Source organism: Nannospalax galili, unplaced genomic scaffold (genome assembly GCF_000622305.1).
Source record: "Nannospalax galili isolate Female #2095 unplaced genomic scaffold, S.galili_v1.0 scaffold206, whole genome shotgun sequence".
Taxonomy (NCBI): Eukaryota; Metazoa; Chordata; class Mammalia; order Rodentia; family Spalacidae; genus Nannospalax; species Nannospalax galili.
Genome location: NW_008358101.1, coordinates 6,426,366 through 6,445,935, shown reverse-complemented (window position 1 = coordinate 6,445,935; position 19,570 = coordinate 6,426,366). Strand labels below are relative to the sequence as shown.

Genomic DNA, 19,570 nt, shown 5'->3' with positions numbered 1-19,570 from the left:
CTCTGTGGACACTGCATGACACGGGTGTGCTCACATACAAGTAGGCAAAACACTCATACACATAAAATAAAAAATAAATAAAATATTTTAAAAATGATCCAATAACAAATGATCTCACACCTTTTAACAACTATACACACAAGGAAACAAATATTGTTTGAATGAGAAAGGTCATAAGTATAGAATGTATAGAGAAATTTTATAGTTAAACTTTCTTTGGTATTTTGATATTCCCATGTTCTTATAATTATTATTGCTAAGTAAAATTAATTTCCTTCATATAATACAGTATAAATATGTTCAGTTCAGTCTTTCATACATTTTCTAACATGTCAGCAGCAATGGAATAAACTCCCAAGTCACACATAATGGTTCCAGATAGTGTCAATGAACTTTTTTACTATACAGACTCCATGTGATTTTTGTAAGAACATTTTGTAATTTTGTAATCAAGTACACATTTTTGTGCACTATAAGCAACATCTCTGTAATTTTTATCCTCACAAATAAAAAACAACCTATAAAAGAACTTTCTTTCATTGATTTTAAAAACAGATAGTAATATGTAATGTTTTCAAATCTCTCATGTTAATAACACTTAAGGCAAAATGCTGAAGAAGTTAAAACAAAACTCAAAAGAAACACAATTTTCAAAAACTAGGTCTATCCAGTTTATACCAAATGTTCCAAGAGCAGCACTGAGGACAAGAGTGATAGTACTGAGAATAAAAACAGGTTTAGAGCTGGGCGTGGTAGCGCATACCTTTAATCCCAGCACTTGGGAGACAGAGGAAGGCAGATCTCTGTGAGTTCAAGGCCAGCCTGGTCTACATAGTGAGTTCCAGGACAGGGAGACCCTGTCTCAAAAAGACCAAAAAACCCCCAAAAACTAAAAACCAAAAAACCAGGTTTAAAAGGTCAGAGCTTGTACTAAGGATGCAGCTCTGTGGACACACACACACACACACACACACACCCAGAGGTCAGAGAGTATATTTACAAATGCAAATAATTTCAGACTCTCAGTCATTGAATGCATCTGTTGAATTTATCTTCCTAAGTAATATTCAAACTGCCTTTGAACACTAAAAATAACACTGGAAAGATCATTCATTGACTTTATGTGCATCACACTGTGTATTTACTATAAGGAACCATAACACTGAGTGTATTTATGGGAAATGTAAAGACTAGTCACAACAGGAGATATGCAAATAACTGATATGGGATTCAGAGATGACTCTAAGAGTCCCTAGTCAGTAACTCAGAGGAAGGAACAGATTTTTAAAAGAACAAAAGAAGACAGCATGTTCCTTTTTTTCCCCCGGTCTTTTTGAGACAGGGTCTCCCTGTAGCCCCAGCTGTCCTGGAACTCACTATGTAGACCAGGCTGGCCTTGAAATCACAGAGATCCACCTGCCTCTGCCTCCCAAGTGCTGGGTTTAAAAGTGTGCACCATCACACCTGGCAAGAATGTTCCATTTTAAATATATTTAATGTGACATGTAAGAAAGATGACTAGAAGGAAATGAACTCCTTGACTAGAAGGAGTTCATTGAGATCAGTTGTAGAGAATCAGATTTTGGGATGTAAAGTCAAAAGGAACCACGAAGGACTTTCAAACAGGACCAATATTCATTTTATTTAAGGAGGAAATGAGATCAGATAGAAGGAACTGACAGAGGTAACCAGTCTGGAGGCTATAGTAATAATCCATGTAAAAGTTATGAAGATCAAACTAAAGCAGAGAAATAGCAGCTACTAAGAAAGCTCAATAAGCTAGGCGTGGTGGTATACACCTTTAATTCCAGCAGAGGCAGGTGGATCTCTGTGATGCCGGCCTGGTCTACACAGTGAGTTCCAGGCTATCCAGGGCTACACAGAAAGACCCTGTCTTTAAAAAAAAAAAAAAAAAAAAAAAGAGCAAGCTCAAAGTTTTGGATATGTGCAGGTATAGAACAGAGTCTAAATCAACTTCTAAGATAAATAACTAAAGAAGGAGTAACTATTAAGAGTACTGTTTCTGATATTTTTCAGAAATGCTTGATAGCTATGAAAAAGGAAACGAAAATGTATGACTGTTTATAAAAGGGGATGAGTGGTTGGGGTGGGGGACAGGTAGAAGAACCAGACAGCAGAGGCCTCACTGAAAAACAAAGATTACTAGTGAGATGGCCAGGCAGGTTAAAGTGCTTGCTGCGCAGGTCGATGACCTGAGTCTGTTCACTGGAAACAGGAGGAGAAAACCAACTTCACAAAGTTTTCTTCTGATCACCACATTTGCTGTAGCATACATGTGCCCACATGTCATACACATACACACACTAATAAAATAAAAAATACTTACATAACTAATACTGAACTACAAATGCTGAAAATTTTAGGATACCTGTGAAGTTACAATCACATGAAGAAATGAAGAAATTAGCTGTTTAGTCTTAAGATTTTACTATTTCATCACAAAATTCAATAGAATGATACTTTTTAATCAGCAGAAAGATATGCTGATCATTTGTTAGCACACATGCATATTTTCTAAACCGGTACTATGCACTTACCTGCTTTATTACTAAGCTTATATAAAAAAGTTTGGCGAGGGTCTGAATGATCTCGACATGTCAGTTGCAAAAGAGAACCTGATTTTTTCCATTTCTGCATGAACCAGAGACCTAGAGAGTTACATATGGTATGAAAGTATAAATGGAAACAGTAATATATGCCAAGGTTATTAATTTTAATATTTCATAAATTAACATTTTGTTGCCCAATACAAATTTATTTCAAAAATATTTCTATTCTCTTATAACAAATATAAACAAATTTACATACATAGTTTATCTATAGGTTACTAGTGACTGATAGAGGGCTTGCTATTTTTATCCCATCAGTAATGAAATACATAATAGTATACAAAGAACAAACTTGGGAACATTGTATCTTTAGATATCCTACTTTCAATCATTAAAAAAAAAATTAGGGCCGCAGAGATGGCTCAGCAGTTAAAAGCACTGACTGCTCTTGCAGAAGACCTGGGTTCAATTCCCAGCACCCACATGGCCGCTATGAACCGTCCTTAACTCCAGTTCCAGGGGAATCCGAAGCCCTCTTCTGACCTCTGCGGCATTGCACGACATGTGTACTACATACATGCAGGCATTACACTCATATACACAAAAATAAAAAATAATAAAATATTAAAAAAAAACCTTTTTAGAGAACTTCAACTGGAACAGATCTCAATGCCTATGCACTGAACTTTCTGTTTATAGACAAGTACAAGTAAGTTAGAGTAGATGAACTTAAATAGTGCTTGGAAGGAACACCTGGTTAGTATTTTATAGTAATAATAGTTCAATGTTATTTAATCCCATATTTAACTTCTTCATATTTTCAATAACCCGTATTTAAATAAAATTTCACTGTAATAAGCTGGTGTGCTGGCACACACCTTTAATCCCAGCACTCAAGAGGCAGAGGCAGGCGGATCTCTGTGAGTTCAAGGCCAGCCTGGTCTACATAGTGAGTTCTGGGACAGCTGGGCTACAGGGAGACCCTGTCTCAAAAAGACCAAGAAAAAAAATTTTTTTATTACATTTGCTGGGTGTGGTAGACACGCCTTTAGTCCCAGCACTCAGGAGGCAGAGGCAGGCGGATCTCTGTGAGTTCGAGGCCAGCCTGGTCTACATAGTGAATCCAGGACAGCTGGGCTACAGGGAGACCCTGTCTTAAAAAGACACACACACACCAAATTTCACTGTAATAAAAAATTAAATAAAACTCCAATCATTTCAAGAGTGTGGTAATTACTTCCATGTTCTTTGCTCCCTGTCTTATACAGGGGAACAGGAGAAAAAAAGAAAAGACTCCTTAAGTGATAAAATCTGACAGACATAAGGATATCTGGGGAAAAGTATAGCAAAGAAAGAAATTGAAAGTATCACATCCTGTGCATGTGGGGTTCTTTCATGCTATTTAAGGATTTAATCATTCTCTCTTCCCCCACTTTTCCCCCTCTGCTTCACCCCCTTTCTTGACAGAGTCTTGCCATGAAGGCCAGGCTGCCTTCAAGTTCATGATCCCCCTTGCTTTAGCTTCTGAGGACCACAAGCACCCCTTGCCTAACTTCATAATCTCTCCTTTTTTAAACAAAGCTTTATTTCATCTTCAGTTATATGTGTGTGTCTGTGGACACCCAAGTGAAGGTGCCCGTAGCGTGGAGAAGAGGTGTCAAATCCACTGGACTGGAGTTAGAGGTGATTGTGAGCCACCCAGTATGGGTACTGGGATCTGAACCTAAGTCCTTTACAAGGGCAGTGCATAGTCTTTAACTTCTGAGCCATCTCTCTAGTCCCCTCGTAATCTATTTGAAAGTAAAAATACAGAATTGCCTGTGCTTTGAAATAATTAGTTGGAAATGGGATACAAAGGAAACCGGTATCAATGAAAAGGGTGAAAACTGGACTTGAAAATGAGTTTCAGGAAATAATAAAAAAAGAGAAAATGAAATCTAATTTATTCTAGAAGTGGGAATCTGACTATTAAGACTTTTAAATGAGTCTAAGGGAAAAATAAAGTCAGCAAACAGGAAAATCAAGTATCTGCTCTATTTCAATAAAAAATATTGACATTAATCAAAATTAGGGTCTTATTTTTTATATTCTTTATTTTTTTTTGGATTAATTTCTTTTTTTTGGATTAACTTACGTTTTAATTATTACAAAACCAAAACCCAAAGGTAACATTCTATGTAAAGTCATTTTGAAACTTTACATTAATTTACCTGTTCAAATAACAGAATGACAATAACACCTTATTTATATGATAAACCCTTTACTGAAAACAGAGTTAAATGAAAAAAAGGTTACAAAAAGCTCTTGGGAATTTATTTTTATTTTTTGGTCTTTTTGGGACAGAGTCTCCCTGTAGTCCCTGGAACTCACTATGTAAACCAGGCTGGACCTGAACTCAGATCCATCTGCCTCTGTCTCCCAAGCTCTGGGATTAAAGGCATGCGCCACCAACGCCTGGTAAAAGGTTACAAAAAACTCTTGGGAATTTTTACAAACATCATCTCAATAAGACTATTTTCTGAAGTGATTGTTTTTTTTGAAGTCGAAGAGTATTTTATTGGAGTTTGAGAAAAATAAGAGGGTAGGCAAGCTGTAAGTGTGAGCAGGTATGGGGAAGGAGGAGCTGGGTAAAGAGGGAGATGGACATGGCTTTTGAGCTAGGATCTATGAGGATTGGTCTTGGTTGATGACCTGACACAATATAGAACTACCGGGGAGGAGTCTAGACGAGGGACTGTTTAGATCAGGTTGGCCTGTGGGCATGTCTATGGTGGTTTTTCTACTTAACTTTTTTTTGGGGGGGGGGTCTTTTTGAGACAGGGTCTCCTTATAGCCCCAGCTATCCTGGAACTCTCTATGTAAATGAGGTCAGTCTCCAACTCACAGAGATCTGTCTGCCTCTGCCTCCCAAGTACTCGGATTAAAGGTGTGCACTACTATGCCCAACTATTTAAAAAATTTTATTACATTTATTTATCTGTGGGGGCCTATGCACACTGTGAGCGCATGCATGCCATTGTGTATATGTGGAGGTCAAAGGACAACTTCTGGGGAGTCATTTCTCTCCTTCTACCAGGCAGGTTTCAGGGACTGAACTCAGATCTTCAGGTTTGGCAATAAGCACCTGCTGAGTCATCTCACTGGACTGGGCTTTTCTTAATTGGGTCAACTGAGGTGGGAAGACCTATTCTGAATAGGCAGCAGCATTTCGTGGGTTAGGCCTGGAACTGAAAGAAAAGGGGAGAGTGAGACTGTGGATGTAATATGACTAGCTGCTTCAAGTTCTTGCTGCCATGACTTCTCTGCAATGAGGGGCTGTGACCTGGAGCTTTGAGTCAGATAAACCCTTTCTCACCTACACTGCTTTTGTCAGGGTATTTTATCACAATAAGAGGAAACAAAACCAAGACCGGGTCCAAGAAAAGAGGTGTGCTGGGGAATGGAGCTCCCATTCTACAAGGGGAATGTAGAAAGTGAAGGTGGGGAGCAGAGTTCTTCAGAGCAAACAGGGAGAAAGCCCAGAGTGGGAGGGAAGCATGTTTAGGGTTTGGGCTGGTATTCAAAGAAGAGGTGCAAAGGGGAAAGGTAAAGATGTAGTTCTTGAGCTAGAACTCAGAAAAGTGGGACAGCCTAGCCAGCAGTGATGATCTGCAAGGAACTATTCAAACAGTTTTTATGAACTTATTTCATATAATAAACAAAACAGCAAATCAGCTTTATCTTCTATTTTATGAGATTCCAAGTATGTGACAAATTGATTCTAAAATAAATACCAGAAAATACTAAAATTATATTTAAAATTTCTGCTCATGTCATGTTTTTTATATAGAACAATAAAACTCTTTACCTGTATTGACGAGAGCACTGCTATTGTACAGTGTACCAAGGTGAGGCCCAGAAAGAGAGAGAAAGGTATGAAGTTTGCTGAGGTAATATTTAAACCGTGGCCTTGTGAGCACTGAACGGATTATTAAATTGCCCAATGAATGTCCAATAAAGCTTTAAAAGAGAGAGAGACATTTCTTTCACGATGTTAGTTTTAAAAGCAAAACCAAACAACTCTCCAACAAAACTCCCTAAATGTGATACACTAGATACAGATTATTTTGAAATACCAGGAATTTCAAACTGTTTTCAAATCATAGTTTAATACGTTAAGTGCTATAACTTGTATAGGAAAATCACAAACTACAGATCTTAATTATGATTTATATGTTTACAAAAAACTTTTTTTTTTTTGGTCTTTTTGAGACAAGGTCTCCCCAACTGTCCTGGAACTCACAATGTAGACCAGGCTGGCCTTGAACTCAACAAGTTTTCCAGTTATCACAATTGGCAACAGTGTAGAAATATCTTAAAAAATAGTAATAATATAAGCCGGGCATGGTGGCACACGCCTTTAATCCCAGCACTAGGGAGGCAGAGGCAGGTTGCTCTTTGCGAGACTGAGGCCAGCCTGGTCTGCTTAGCAAGTTCCAGGCCAGATGTGGGGCTACGGGTAGATCCTGTATCAAAACAACAACAAAAATAAAATAAAAACGGCAATATAAAAACCAGGTCATAATTGAAATATACATGTAAATTCTTTACTTGTTAAGCCATAATTTCAAATATAATGAAATTATACATATAAGACAATTTACAAGAAAGCACCTGTTTTTCTTTTTCTCTAGTTTATAATTTGAAGGTAGGCAGTTTGAGAAAACAATAAAGGACTTAGAGAGCTAGCCCTGAGGTTAAAGTGCTTGTCTTGAGAGCATGAGGACCCCAGTTCAATTTTCAGAACCCTCAGTTTAAAAAAAAAAAAGCTAGGGACCAGAGAAATGGCTCAGCAAGTAAAAGAGGTACCTGCTGCTAAGCTTGGTGACCTGAGTTTGATCCCTGGAATTGACATGATGGAAGGAGAGAACTGACTTGTCCTCTGACCTCCACATGTGTGCTATGTCTCTCTCTCTCTCACACGCACACATACAAAACAAAAAATAAATATAATTTTAAAAGAGCTGCATGGGGGCTGGAGAGGCAGCTCAGTGGATAAGAACACTTTCTGTTTTTCCAGAGGACCTGGGATTGATTCCCAGCACCCACACGGCATCTCTGTTGCCCTCTTCTGGCCTCTGCAGGAACTAGACACATACCAGTAAATATAATGGCCATCAAAACACTTGTACAAATAAAAATAAATAAATCATTCAAAGAAAAAAAGGAGCTGGATATGGATGTGCATGTTTGTAATCTCAGTGCTGGGGACTGGTAGATCCCTGGGATCTATGTGTGAGCCAGGTAGTCTGGTACTTGAGTGGTCCAGGCCAGGGAGAGACTCTGTCTCAAAATCAAGGCAGAGCACGTCTGAGGAATGACACCCAAGGTTGCCCTCTTATCTCTACACATATGCAACAAAAAGATTTTAAGAAAACATAATAAAAAAATTAAACATAATAAAAAATTTAATTGACATGTAATATTTACATGTATCTATGGGCTACAATGAGGTGATTCAAACCATGTATACATCATCAAATCAGGTAATAAGCATTTGCGTCTCCTCAAACATACATCATTTCTATCTGAGGGGAAATTTTCACTCTTCTAGTTATTACATAAGGAAATCAGACCATTTTCAAAGCACAAGTAAAATATCTGCTGCCGCCGATCTATTTTGTTTCAATAGCTCTTTCTGAACGTTTTATTTAATAATATAGCTTTTCCTTAAAATCCTCCAAAAACGGTGTGTGTGTGGTGTATGCATGTGTATGTGTTCATGTGCACTTGTACGCAGGGCACATGTGTGCACATGTGTAAAGGCTGGAGGTTAACACTGAGGATCTTCTATCACTCTCTACCCTAGTTTTTTACACAGGGTCTTTCAATGAACCCAGTGCTCACCGAATGGCTAAACTGACTGGTCACTGAGCTCCAGGGATCCATTTGTCTCCATACCCCCCTGCCCCCAAATGCTAGGGTTATAGATGCATGCCACTTTGGCTTTTACATGGGTTTTGGGGATCTAAACTTAGATCCTCATGTTTGTGCAGCAAGTGCTTTTCCAACTGAGCCATCTCCCTAGCCCTAAATTCCTTTTTCCTTTTCTTTAATGAGTTATAGTTTCTTCTATTTTATTACACTCAAAAATTTTTGTTTATTTTGAATGGGTTTGTACATATGTGTGTACAGGCCTGCATGTTAGTGTTCGTGTGGAAGTCAGAAGATAACTTGTGGGGTTTGTCAGTTCTCTGTCCATCACATGGGTCCTAGGGAACTCAGGTTGCTGTCAGGCTTGGCGGTAGGTACCTTTACCAGCTGAGCCATCTCTTCAGTCTGTTTCCTATATTTCAGATTAGGTTACCAGCACTACAAACTGTTTAGTCCTTCTATAAGTCATAGGAATATAAAAATAAACTGTGTAATATTATAGAAGTTACCTTATTTTTGAGACTGTTAAACTATATATCTGAATATACTGTATGATTTCATCCAAAAGACGATCAGTCATGCTATCAAAATCAGCGAAAGTATCATTCTAAAGAAAAGGAAAGCATATTATGCACTAAAATGCATATAATGACACAAAAACTGAATATAAACATAATTTTTAATTCAGGTGTTATCAATAGTGTAGGCCATTTTTTAGGCAAGTTAGTGACTGTAGTATTCATTATATTAAAACCAGCAATAAAGATCAAGTTTCTAGGGAAAAGGAGGTTCAGTATTCTTTTTTTTTTTTGGATACAGGATCTCCCTGTAGTCCCACAAATGGCCTGGAATTCACTATGTAGATCAGGCTAGCTTCAATCTCACAGTGATCCACTTGCCTCTGCCTGGGATTAAAGGCATGGCCCACTACGCCCCGCAGCCTAGTATTCTTAATAGCCCTTGAAATATTTAGTTATTTATTTAGGTCACTAGCATTAAATATAGAGCCACTTAAACTATAAAAATGTTTCATACGTAAAAAGAACTCATAAGGCAAAATGTGTATCATGTATTTCCTTTGGATATGCATTTATGGCAAATTTCATAGAAACCCAAAAGTATTTCTATTAACAAAGGCATTTTTCAGCACGCAAATACTTAGATAGAAACTGGCACAAGAATGTTTGCTGCTACTCACACACTGCCTTACTGTACCTGATTTCTCTCAGACATAAGAAAATCAACTCTTCCCCCAGGCAGTCCAAGTTCAATATACGTTTTTACTAGTCGGAGATCTGCACTGTTACCTAGAAAATGGAAAACCATGTTTAAAGGATTGGATGAAGTAAAAAGTGAAAGTACACTATCATATATTTTTACAGTTTTTAGAAGGAGAAAATTCATGTCTTGTGCCATTTGTTGGTGGTATGTTCTGTAAGACAGCTCTCAACTTCGATGTGAAGGCTGATTTCTGTGAGTCAGGCAATGTCCTTTCAACAGCTTATTTCTTAGGAGCTTTGGGTCTGGCTGATGCTTTCACTTACCCACCTAATAGTTCATATACCACTTGGTGGCTAACTGGCCACAGCAGCTGGGACTAGTTTCTCATCATCATTGCCCTGGGTGAACTACAGCAAAGCTTGAATGCATTTTACATTCAGAATTAATCTTGTTTACTTTCTTTTGGAGGCTACGATAATTTAATGACTATTAACTACAAATGTTTATAAGTGTATGTGTAATACAGATATAAAATAAAAGATGGGTTTTTATTTGATTCCTTTTGTTTAATGACAATATACACATGCCACTGTAAAATGTTGGATTTTTATTTTATCCTTCTAATATTTATGCATGATTAATATATAATTCTTTTATTCCTAGTTTTAAAAAGAACACCTCTGGTTATGAAGTTTAAGTTTACATGGCCTGGAAATAAGCTTGCTTAATCACTTTTATGAATTAGAGAGTAGTTCTAGTTAGTATTTACTGTTGGGTGCATAGCTTTGTTCATTGGGAATGGACATCAAATCTTATCAATTATTTTACTTGATTTGCTGATGTATCTGTTTAAAAATAAATTTCTTTGTATTTATTATTGCACTCTGGCAATTAAAGTTTGTTGTAACTTACTTTAAAATACTGATTCTACTTGCTAGAGTTTTATTACATATATTCATGTCAGACATCTACTATGGTGGGGAGTGTTGGTATATTATCATCAGACTTGGTATCAAAGGTAACTAATGAATAGACTGCACCCCATCTTTTTTCTACTGTTCTGAAACAATTTATGTGATCTAGGGATAATTTGTGTTCTGAAATTTTCAGTGAAGAATCTACCAGAAGAGTCTATAATCAAGAATTATTTTTGCAATATAATTCTTTAAAATTTTTATTAGTAAGGACAGGGATAAAAAGTTAGTATTGAAGATACTTTATCTCTTGAAGAATCCTTTTTTAAAAAGGAAAACCTCAAATTCCATAATTTATTATCAAAGTCCTTTGTTTAATATTTTTATAGTCCATAAAATTTAGTTTGTTGTTACAGAATTACATTACAGTGATAGATCCTGTTTGTCTAGATTGGCTTTTCTTAACAGTTCCTCAACCCAGGGGGGCATGTAACTACATTGGTGTCTGAGAAACCAATGTAGTTATCATAAAGCTACAGCACCAGAGCCAGGTATTTAGAATTTAGTGGTGTGGTACCTTAATTACTAGGAATACTGATTTTTTTTCCAGATTGTAAAGTTTAAGAATCAAGGCACAAGAGAACTAGGAAGATTTTCAAAATGATACAAAATGATAGTCACAAGGTGGCTTGACAAAGCTAGTAAGAGAAAAGATAGAAAAATATGTAAAAAAAAAAAAAATCAAACAAAATGCCTGTGAATGAATGTCAGTTCCATGGCAAATTTACTTTAAAAAGAAATCTAATATTCCACCTAGTAAAGTTAGGCTACTTCTGTTTCAGAATGTATTTAGTATTCAAGTAGTTAAGCAAGTAAACATTTTTTAAGTTCAAAGATTACAGAAAATCAAATGAGATCAGGAGAAGACAAGTTGTTATGGGTTGCATCAACAGATGTTATATACCATCTAAACCATGCACGCAGACAATGAGATGGACACCATCTTCAGAACCATCTTCTTCTTCCATGCTGAAATAAGGTACTGAGGATGCCAGCAGAGGAACATCACTGTACATGAACCCAGGGAGTTTAAGTTGCTTCAGTTCTTCTTTTGCCTGAAGGAAGCTGAAGTAAAATATTATAAAAGATGTCCTTTACTACAGATCATCGGCTTTAGAAACAAAGAGGATATAGGGAATTTAAGAGAATTGCACAAAAAAGCCCAGCAGTATTTGGTTTTAAAATCATGAAAACATGTGGGATCACATGATTTAAAATCAAAGGATACTATTTTTGATACTTTCAGCACACCTTCTAGTCAGATACCATGAACATTTTAAGCCTGAAGCCACTTTAAAATATTCTCTTAAACTTGAAATCAGTAATACTAAGAAAATGCTAGAAGTGGTTTACACTCTGAACAATTAAATATTGTATGCATAAAATAACTAAAGGAGGAAATGGGAAAAATGGCAATCATGTATTAATCATGCTATCAAATCCTTTCTTCTTTGTTCTCTTATGTTATAAAGAGCAGAAGCAAAGAAGTCCTATAAAGCACACCAGTGAGAATGGTATTCAGTAGGGTTGGTTACTCCAATGTTTCTTTAAAAATACTAGTAAGGAGCCAAACCAGCAACAAGAGGGTTGTGTGACTGTAATTGGTGGTATATACTTATTTGAAATGATCAACAAATCTAACTTGAGGATTGTAAGCATTAAAACTGCCATCTAACATTATACCATTTGGCTGAGAATAGTGTAGCTGTAGAAGTTGACGAGCACCAGGCTAAGCAGTGCATGCTAGGGGAACACATACAGACTCTGCTTTCTGTGACTCAGAGAAGCTGCGCAGTACCCAGCAGGTGGACCATTCTTTGTCTCTTGCTATACCACTGTTGAAATCAATGACTATCACTACACCCTAGCTTTGGGCTTTATAGATCTTAATCTTACACATAGTACACAGAAAAATCTGTGAACTTTAAAAATCTACCATACACATGCCCAGCCCAGACTTCTCACCCAGAGATTATGATTTGGTTTGGATTGAAACAGAAGATTTTTAAGAATCAGTGTATGCAGACGGATCTATTACTGTTTCAAAAAAATCTCATTTCTGAAAGCAACTGACTTAGGCAACTACAATCTGGTAGGTTTAAGGAGTTTCTACAAGTGTGTTATCTAATCAGGAGTTTCTAGCCTAGAGAACAGGACCATTTGGAAGCAGTTTGTCAAAAATATGTTGTGCCCATTTCTCCATTTTAAACAGTGAATCAAAGGAACACATTTTGTTAAAGGAAACAGAAGAAGAAAATAGACATTCCATTCTTTAGTACCATATCTGATATTCTGTACACAGACTTAGTAGCATATAATACTGAGTTCCATTACTTACGCTTGTATTTGAGGTTTTGGTGAGTTTTCATACCAGGAAATTGAAGAAGTGAAGTTGTAAGAAATGCTGCTTGGCTGCTTTGTAATGGCATCAAATTTACTTCTAGAAGAGTATTTAACACTACAAGGAGACTCTCGTGGAGCAGAAGGGAAAGACAAACAACCCGAAGTACAAACAGTAGGCACATTCACACTGTCCCTCAGATAGTCACTGTTCACTTCTTCAGATTTTAGATGCCTTTCCTCTGTTTGCACATCTCTGCTGGGAAAGTGAGCATTTATAGTTCCACCCAAAGCTGAAAAATCTGTTTCTTCATAATACCCATTTTGAATCATTTGTTGATCCTGTTCTTCCTCCTCCTCATCTTTGCCCTGTTCCTGCTGAAGGTCACTGATTCCTTTTTCACAGGTTTCCTTCTGAGGGCTAACTGAGTTGTGGTAGCTAACAGCACGTATGTCCGAAATATCTGTACTGCTCTGAGAACCAAAATAATTTTCCACAAGCCCTTCTTTTACCATATCAGTACTGGCTGAAAGAGGGTCACTCGAACCCAGATGAAGTTCATGTTCAATTGAAGGGGCTTCTGAATACATTTGTTTGAGACTTAATGGGTCACTACTTTTTCTTTCCACAGTTCCCTCTTGACTTAGTTCTGAATTAGTAGAAACAGAACCCGAAACAACACAAGGAGTGCCTAAGCAAATCAGTTCTGACTGTATTGCGATCACGGTTCCTGCAGAGTTGTTATTAGATGTATCATGACTCTGGGAGCCTTTAAATATAGGGTCCAAATTAGGCTGGGAGCTACAACTACTTTTCACATCACTAGAAGTATCTTTATCTGAAAAAACATGTTGTAAAGGGTCTTCAGTGCTTGAATTTAAGGAATGTATTGCTAAAGTTTCATTGTCCAAATGCCCTGAAAATACAACACATTGAGGCTGCAAAATAATACTTGACTTTTTAGTATCATCACACTTTGGCAAATCCATTGTTCCTAGATTTAATACAGTTTTACTATCACTTAGATGGCATTCAGGCACAGAAGATTTCTTAGAATTTTCATCAGGTGAGAGTTCATCATCAGAAGGTAGAGAGTTTATTGATGTCAAAGATGACTGTATTTCACTTAAAGCACTTGTACTCTCAGTACAGTGACTTCCTAATGAAAACTTGACATTGTAATCAGGTTTCATCAAAAGCTGAGGAAATAACCTTTCATTATGGTAAGGACCTTGCCCTTGGCCAGTTTCAGAGACTATTTCCAGGTTTGGATGTGTTGCAAAAGAGCTTGGTTCACTTTCAACACCTGAATCTGAAAATCTAGATGAGGCATATGTGGCATTAGTATCTGGTAATTTAATTGTATCTCCACTTACTACAACATGATATTCTTTTGTAGGAGCAGGTAGATTATTTCTTAATTTAGCTAATGATTCTCCAAAAGAATGACATTTTGCTTCCTGTAAAGCCTCCTTTTCAAGTGTTATTTCTATAGACTTGGATTTACCATTAGAGTCTAAGGATTCAAAAGTGGATAGAAAATTATCTACAAATATTTCATCTTGTTGAAGCTCTGTCCAAGGTCCTATTTTAACAGTTATTTTCTCTCCATCGAAAGGATTTTTATTGGTGGAATTTACTTCAAGTGTTTTAACTGCTGAAGATGGGGTTGTCTGACAGTCATGGAAATCATCTGATGAACTTCTTGATGCCAGATTATGTTCCATGTGTGTGATATCACTATCGTCCTGGGAGATACCAAGTTTACCTGAAATGGACAAATGCGCACAAAGATTTAGGCTGCCAGAGTTCAAGGGATCAAACTGGTCTGGTTGCACATTTTCAACATCTGGAGACTTTTGTTCAGTTCTCTCTGTATTAGCTGGCAAAGAGCTAGCTTCCTTTTGACTTGTCTGTCTGATGTAGGTCTTTGGGTCAAAATTATATCCACATATTGTGGGATCCAGACCTTCTTTCTGACTATGTGCAGGATTGCCTTCAAAGCATTTACTAAGATCACTTGATGGTGTACTTTTCAAACATCTGTAGCTTACTAAAATCACAGAATCTTTAGAGTTCTGTTTTATTAACTTTTTTGTGTTCTCTTGTTTCATTGTTTTCATGAGCTTAGTGACCTTAACTTTGGATTTATTTAATTCTTCATTCTTTCCTTTTTGAGACTTTGTTAGCTGCTTTTCACCATCTGTACAGCATATACTGGAGGCACCAGCAGTTCTGACTTTCAACTCTGGGCTAGAAAGTCCTGCTACAGAGCTTTCTTCAGTCTCATATTTATCCATTCTACTGGACTCTGATATCTGAAGAGTCTGAATTCCCGTCCAGGGTGCATCTAAGTCTTTTATCCAAAGGAAAAAAGATTCAAGTTTATATCAAGTACGAGAACCCATAGGATCAAGACTATTTTTTCTAACTACAACTTTCTAATATCCTCAAAAACAAAACTAGAGGGGAAAATTATTTTGTAAGGGAACGGTTTATGTATATTTGGAAGAATATGCTAAAATTGACATACACAGCTTATGTATTTTAGTTAGATTATACTTACCTTCAATAACTGAATCTAAATACCTATCTTCAAAGATTATAGGTAATGAATTGAGATCTCCATCTAATTCACTACATTCAATAGGTAGGGGTGGAAGAGAACTGCAGAAGGAAGTATTTTTGATAGCGGTGCACATCTGTAGATGACTCTGAGCACTGAAAAATATTTCTTAAGTCAGATTGTAATGAAAAGATAATTAGACCCATCTCCACTTTAATTCCACCCTGTTCTCTTCCCCCACCAGGCCTATCCCTCTTAAGATACAACTTTCCTAGGAAAGAATTTTTTGATCAGAGACAAAACTGATAAAATGAAAATTATGGATTATTGACAATAAAGTACTAACATACAAAATTACAGTTTGCTGACAAATGAACTTTTAGTTCATCCTATCATTTCCCATGTTATTTCAAGATGAGCGTCTACGATTCCTGTGTGCAAAGAACACACAGAAGAACTACCCGAAGTGCAATGCCTACTGATTACTTGATGTAACACTGAGAAGTATTTTCCATGCAGTTTATTTCTTAGTACACACTGCAAAATGCATTTAATAGCTACTTAAAACAAAATATAAACCCTCTAATACAAAATAGTTGCTAAAAAGTCATCTCGTGGAAAATTTTAAACAAATCAAAATAAACTAAACCAGTATAAAAAACAGCATGTACTTATCACCAAGCCTCAACAGTTAACGCCTGTCCTTGCTTTATCTCAATATTTACTCCTTACTACACCCACAGTTATTGTATTTAGGTGTTTTCAGGAGGTAAAATATATATGCACTGAAATAAACAACTCTCACCTACATGATTTGACAAATTAATACATGGCAAAGAACATTTCCTTGTTTACTCGTGTCTTCCCAATTCCCAGCTCAAGTCAATGTCAAGAGGACCAATGTTTTGACTTTTATCACCTTATTTTTACTTGTTCAGAACTATTACACACACACACACACACATGCACACACACACAGTATTCACTCTTCTGTGTCTGCCTTATTTTTCTCAGTGTAATATCTTCAAAAATTCTTCAAAGCCAAAGAAAACAAGACTTAAATACATTCAGTAGGAAAGACGAAAGGCATTTCTTTCATTTTATTTTGGATATTTTAACTGTAAATCGTTTACATAACAGAAGGCAGTGCTAGTTGAACTACTGTGAAATCTGATATGAAAAGGATGAATGTAAATTTTCTGACTTGTGAAAACAGAGACAGAACATGGTGGCCAAGTGGAGGCCAGAGCATGGACACTCTGGGACTGTCAAAACTGTAACAAATCTGCTGTAAGTAGACATAGGCAAGTTCATTATTATTATTTTTTTTTAATGCAAAGTAAGGGTCCTTAGTAAGGCAAATCATAAGATTAAACCCAACCTGATTAGAGTTCTGAACTTCAAATTCCTTCTATTTAAAGACTACCAAGTCTGTCATTAATACATTCTGAGATAGACATCTTATGTAAAAGGAAATACAATTATTTGCATTTCAGGTCTGTGCTACTTACTGGAGTTCCTGGTATGCAATGGCAGCTTCTCTTGGATGTTCAAAACAAAAGAATGCCTCAGAAAACCTGCGAACCTAAACAATTTTAATAAGGGGTGTTAATATCATGGCACATTTAGCAGTCAATATGCAATGAATGGCAAGGAGGGATGCTGTCTCCACTAGGCATGCCATAACTATTCCTGTGAGAATTAAACAACTTCTCTCTTCCTCCAGTAGTGCCAAATAACTGCATTTCTACATTGCATGACATAAAAACACAACAGAATGGAGTGGAACGCTACTTGACTCATCTGCCTTGTCTGCAGTATCCAGAATGATGGGGAAGTGATGGAAGGCAGTGCAAGGTGCCAAACTTCATCTAGTTTATATGCTAGGTATGTATGTGCCCACTGAACTGACTGATTTATTAGCATTGTGACTTTGGGTATTTGACCTCTGAGCCTCAGGTGACTCATTTTCAAATTACATTTAGTATCTATTCTGTATATAGCACTGTGAAGAACAAACAACATATGTGATAGTGATTTGTAATCTATAAAGTCTACATAAATGCTATTATAAATACTATTTAAACATTCATATTTGGCCTTGTATACACAAATCATACATCTTCCCAATATGTGATGTACTTTAGAATAGGAACTATGCTTTAAAAAAAAGTTTGTTTATGTATGTGTGCCTTGAGTGTATGTATATGCACCATGTGAGTGTAGATGCCTGCAGAAGAGGATGTTAGAGCTCCTGGAACTAGAGTGATGGGGTGGTGAGCCACTTGATGTGGGTGTTGGGAACCAAACCTAGGTTCTCTGCAAGAGCAGCATGTGCTTTTTCACTGTTGAGCCATCTCTCCAGCTCTGGAACCCTGTTCTGATGACCTTTGTGCTTGAATGTATTTCAGCATGTTATAAAAAAGAAAGTACTTTGTAAAAACATACTGAATTTAGCTGACTACTTCTTTCATTAAGTTTGTATTTTGACCCTTTCAGTTTTAATTATGGAAGGAAAGGTTTTGTTAGCTACTGGGGCACTGTTAAGCAAATTAGGAGAGGGAAAAGATATCTTGGTTGGGGTGCACAGAGGAGAGAGAAATTATGTTACATGTTCAAATCATATTATGTAGAATATATTTACCCTTTTATTATGTGTATGCACACAGCGGCACCCATATAGAAGTCAGAGGACAACTTTGTGGAGTTGAACTCAGGTACCCAGGAGGCAAGCCCCTTTACCCACTGAGTCATCTCACTGGATTGAGGATATTTTTGTAATGGAAACACAATTTGGGATTCTTTGTTTTTAAATATATAATGAATTAGAGACCTATTTTACTTACCCATCAAGGTCTGGCTAGACAATTCTGCTTTACTAAATTTCCCTAAGCAGATGAGAATGAGGCTTAGGAAGAGCATGTCAACAAGGGGAGTGGAATGAAGCACTGATGAGAGGGTGCACCTGCGTACTAACTTTCAAATGTGGTCCGACTACAACCTGTGTCCCTCCAACACTAGAGGAAGAATGAAGAAAAATATCTACCTGTCTGACTGCAGGATTTTTTCCTGGTGACTATAAAGTACGAAGAATTATGTAGTTTTGTTATATTAACTGTACAAAGTCAGGTTTCATTATGAAGTTTTCATACATGTGTACTTCAATCATGCATTCTCTTTCCTTTGCCCTCCTTTGCCCCTTCCCCCTCCCTAGAAGAGCCTCTTTTCAGTTCCATGCCATGTTCCTTTTCTTTAGCTCCCACTTGATTCCTAGAGTTGTAGCTGTACCTGCACAATCGGCAAGATGCTAGGCCTTCTCCCTCATGGTCCTGATTTCTATGGTAACTATCATTTCTTACCAGTGTCCTACCTACAAGGCTCTATGCAAAGAGCCTTCATTCTTCGATTTCAATCATAAAAATTTTATGGAAATGCTATCTTCATTTATTAAGTACTGAAGCTGAGGTACATATGGCCAATTACATGGCCATGATAACACAGCTAGTAAGGGATAAACCTGGGGCTCGACTGAAGATTTGACAAACTCCAAATCTTGTGCTCTAAAGTACTTGATCTTTTTGTGTTTCTATACCAAAACATGTATCAGAAATTTGCACTCATGTGAGGTTCTTTTTCTAAAATCTCTCACAAGTATTAGCACATGGGTGACTAATTATATTGGGTCTATTAACTGCATTGTATCGCCAAAGCTAAAGTACGACTGCCACCTGATGGCAACACATGTATTAAAAGTGGTTAGGTTTACAACTTTAAATTGAGGATACAAAGTATATTATTGCTTTGGTATAGCTGCACATAAAAGTGACTTTGGTTATATACCCTATTTACCCTATACCCTATTTAAAAAATTATTTATTTGGCAACATGGCAACTACTTAAATTTAGCAAATTGAAAAAGAGCTAAGAATTCAAAATGGGTATTTAATATTAATGCTTTAAAGGGTTAAATGTTCCTTTACTTGAG

The 19,570-nt window shown here is 36.8% G+C and overlaps 1 protein-coding gene across 12 annotated transcripts in view; it reads right to left on the bottom strand.

Moving 5' to 3' along the window:
* The window catches only part of Fam135a (family with sequence similarity 135 member A), a 99,995-nt gene that overhangs the window by 13,051 nt on the left and 67,374 nt on the right, over positions 1–19,570 (bottom strand). For 7 of the 12 annotated variants that reach the window (XM_017795164.2, XM_008856282.2, XM_029557806.1 and 4 more), the window contains 8 exons: positions 17,097–17,170; positions 15,586–15,740; positions 13,017–15,375; positions 11,583–11,743; positions 9,699–9,790; positions 8,993–9,090; positions 6,418–6,569; positions 2,559–2,669 (listed from right to left, as the gene is read on the bottom strand). In XM_017795164.2, the coding sequence (XP_017650653.1) occupies positions 2,559–2,669; positions 6,418–6,569; positions 8,993–9,090; positions 9,699–9,790; positions 11,583–11,743; positions 13,017–15,375; positions 15,586–15,740; positions 17,097–17,170 (3,202 nt within the window). The remainder of the gene's footprint in view (positions 1–2,558; positions 2,670–6,417; positions 6,570–8,992; positions 9,091–9,698; positions 9,791–11,582; positions 11,744–13,016; positions 15,376–15,585; positions 15,741–17,096; positions 17,171–19,570) is intronic. The other 5 variants (XM_017795165.2, XM_029557809.1, XM_029557808.1 and 2 more) reach the window with 1 other exon arrangement.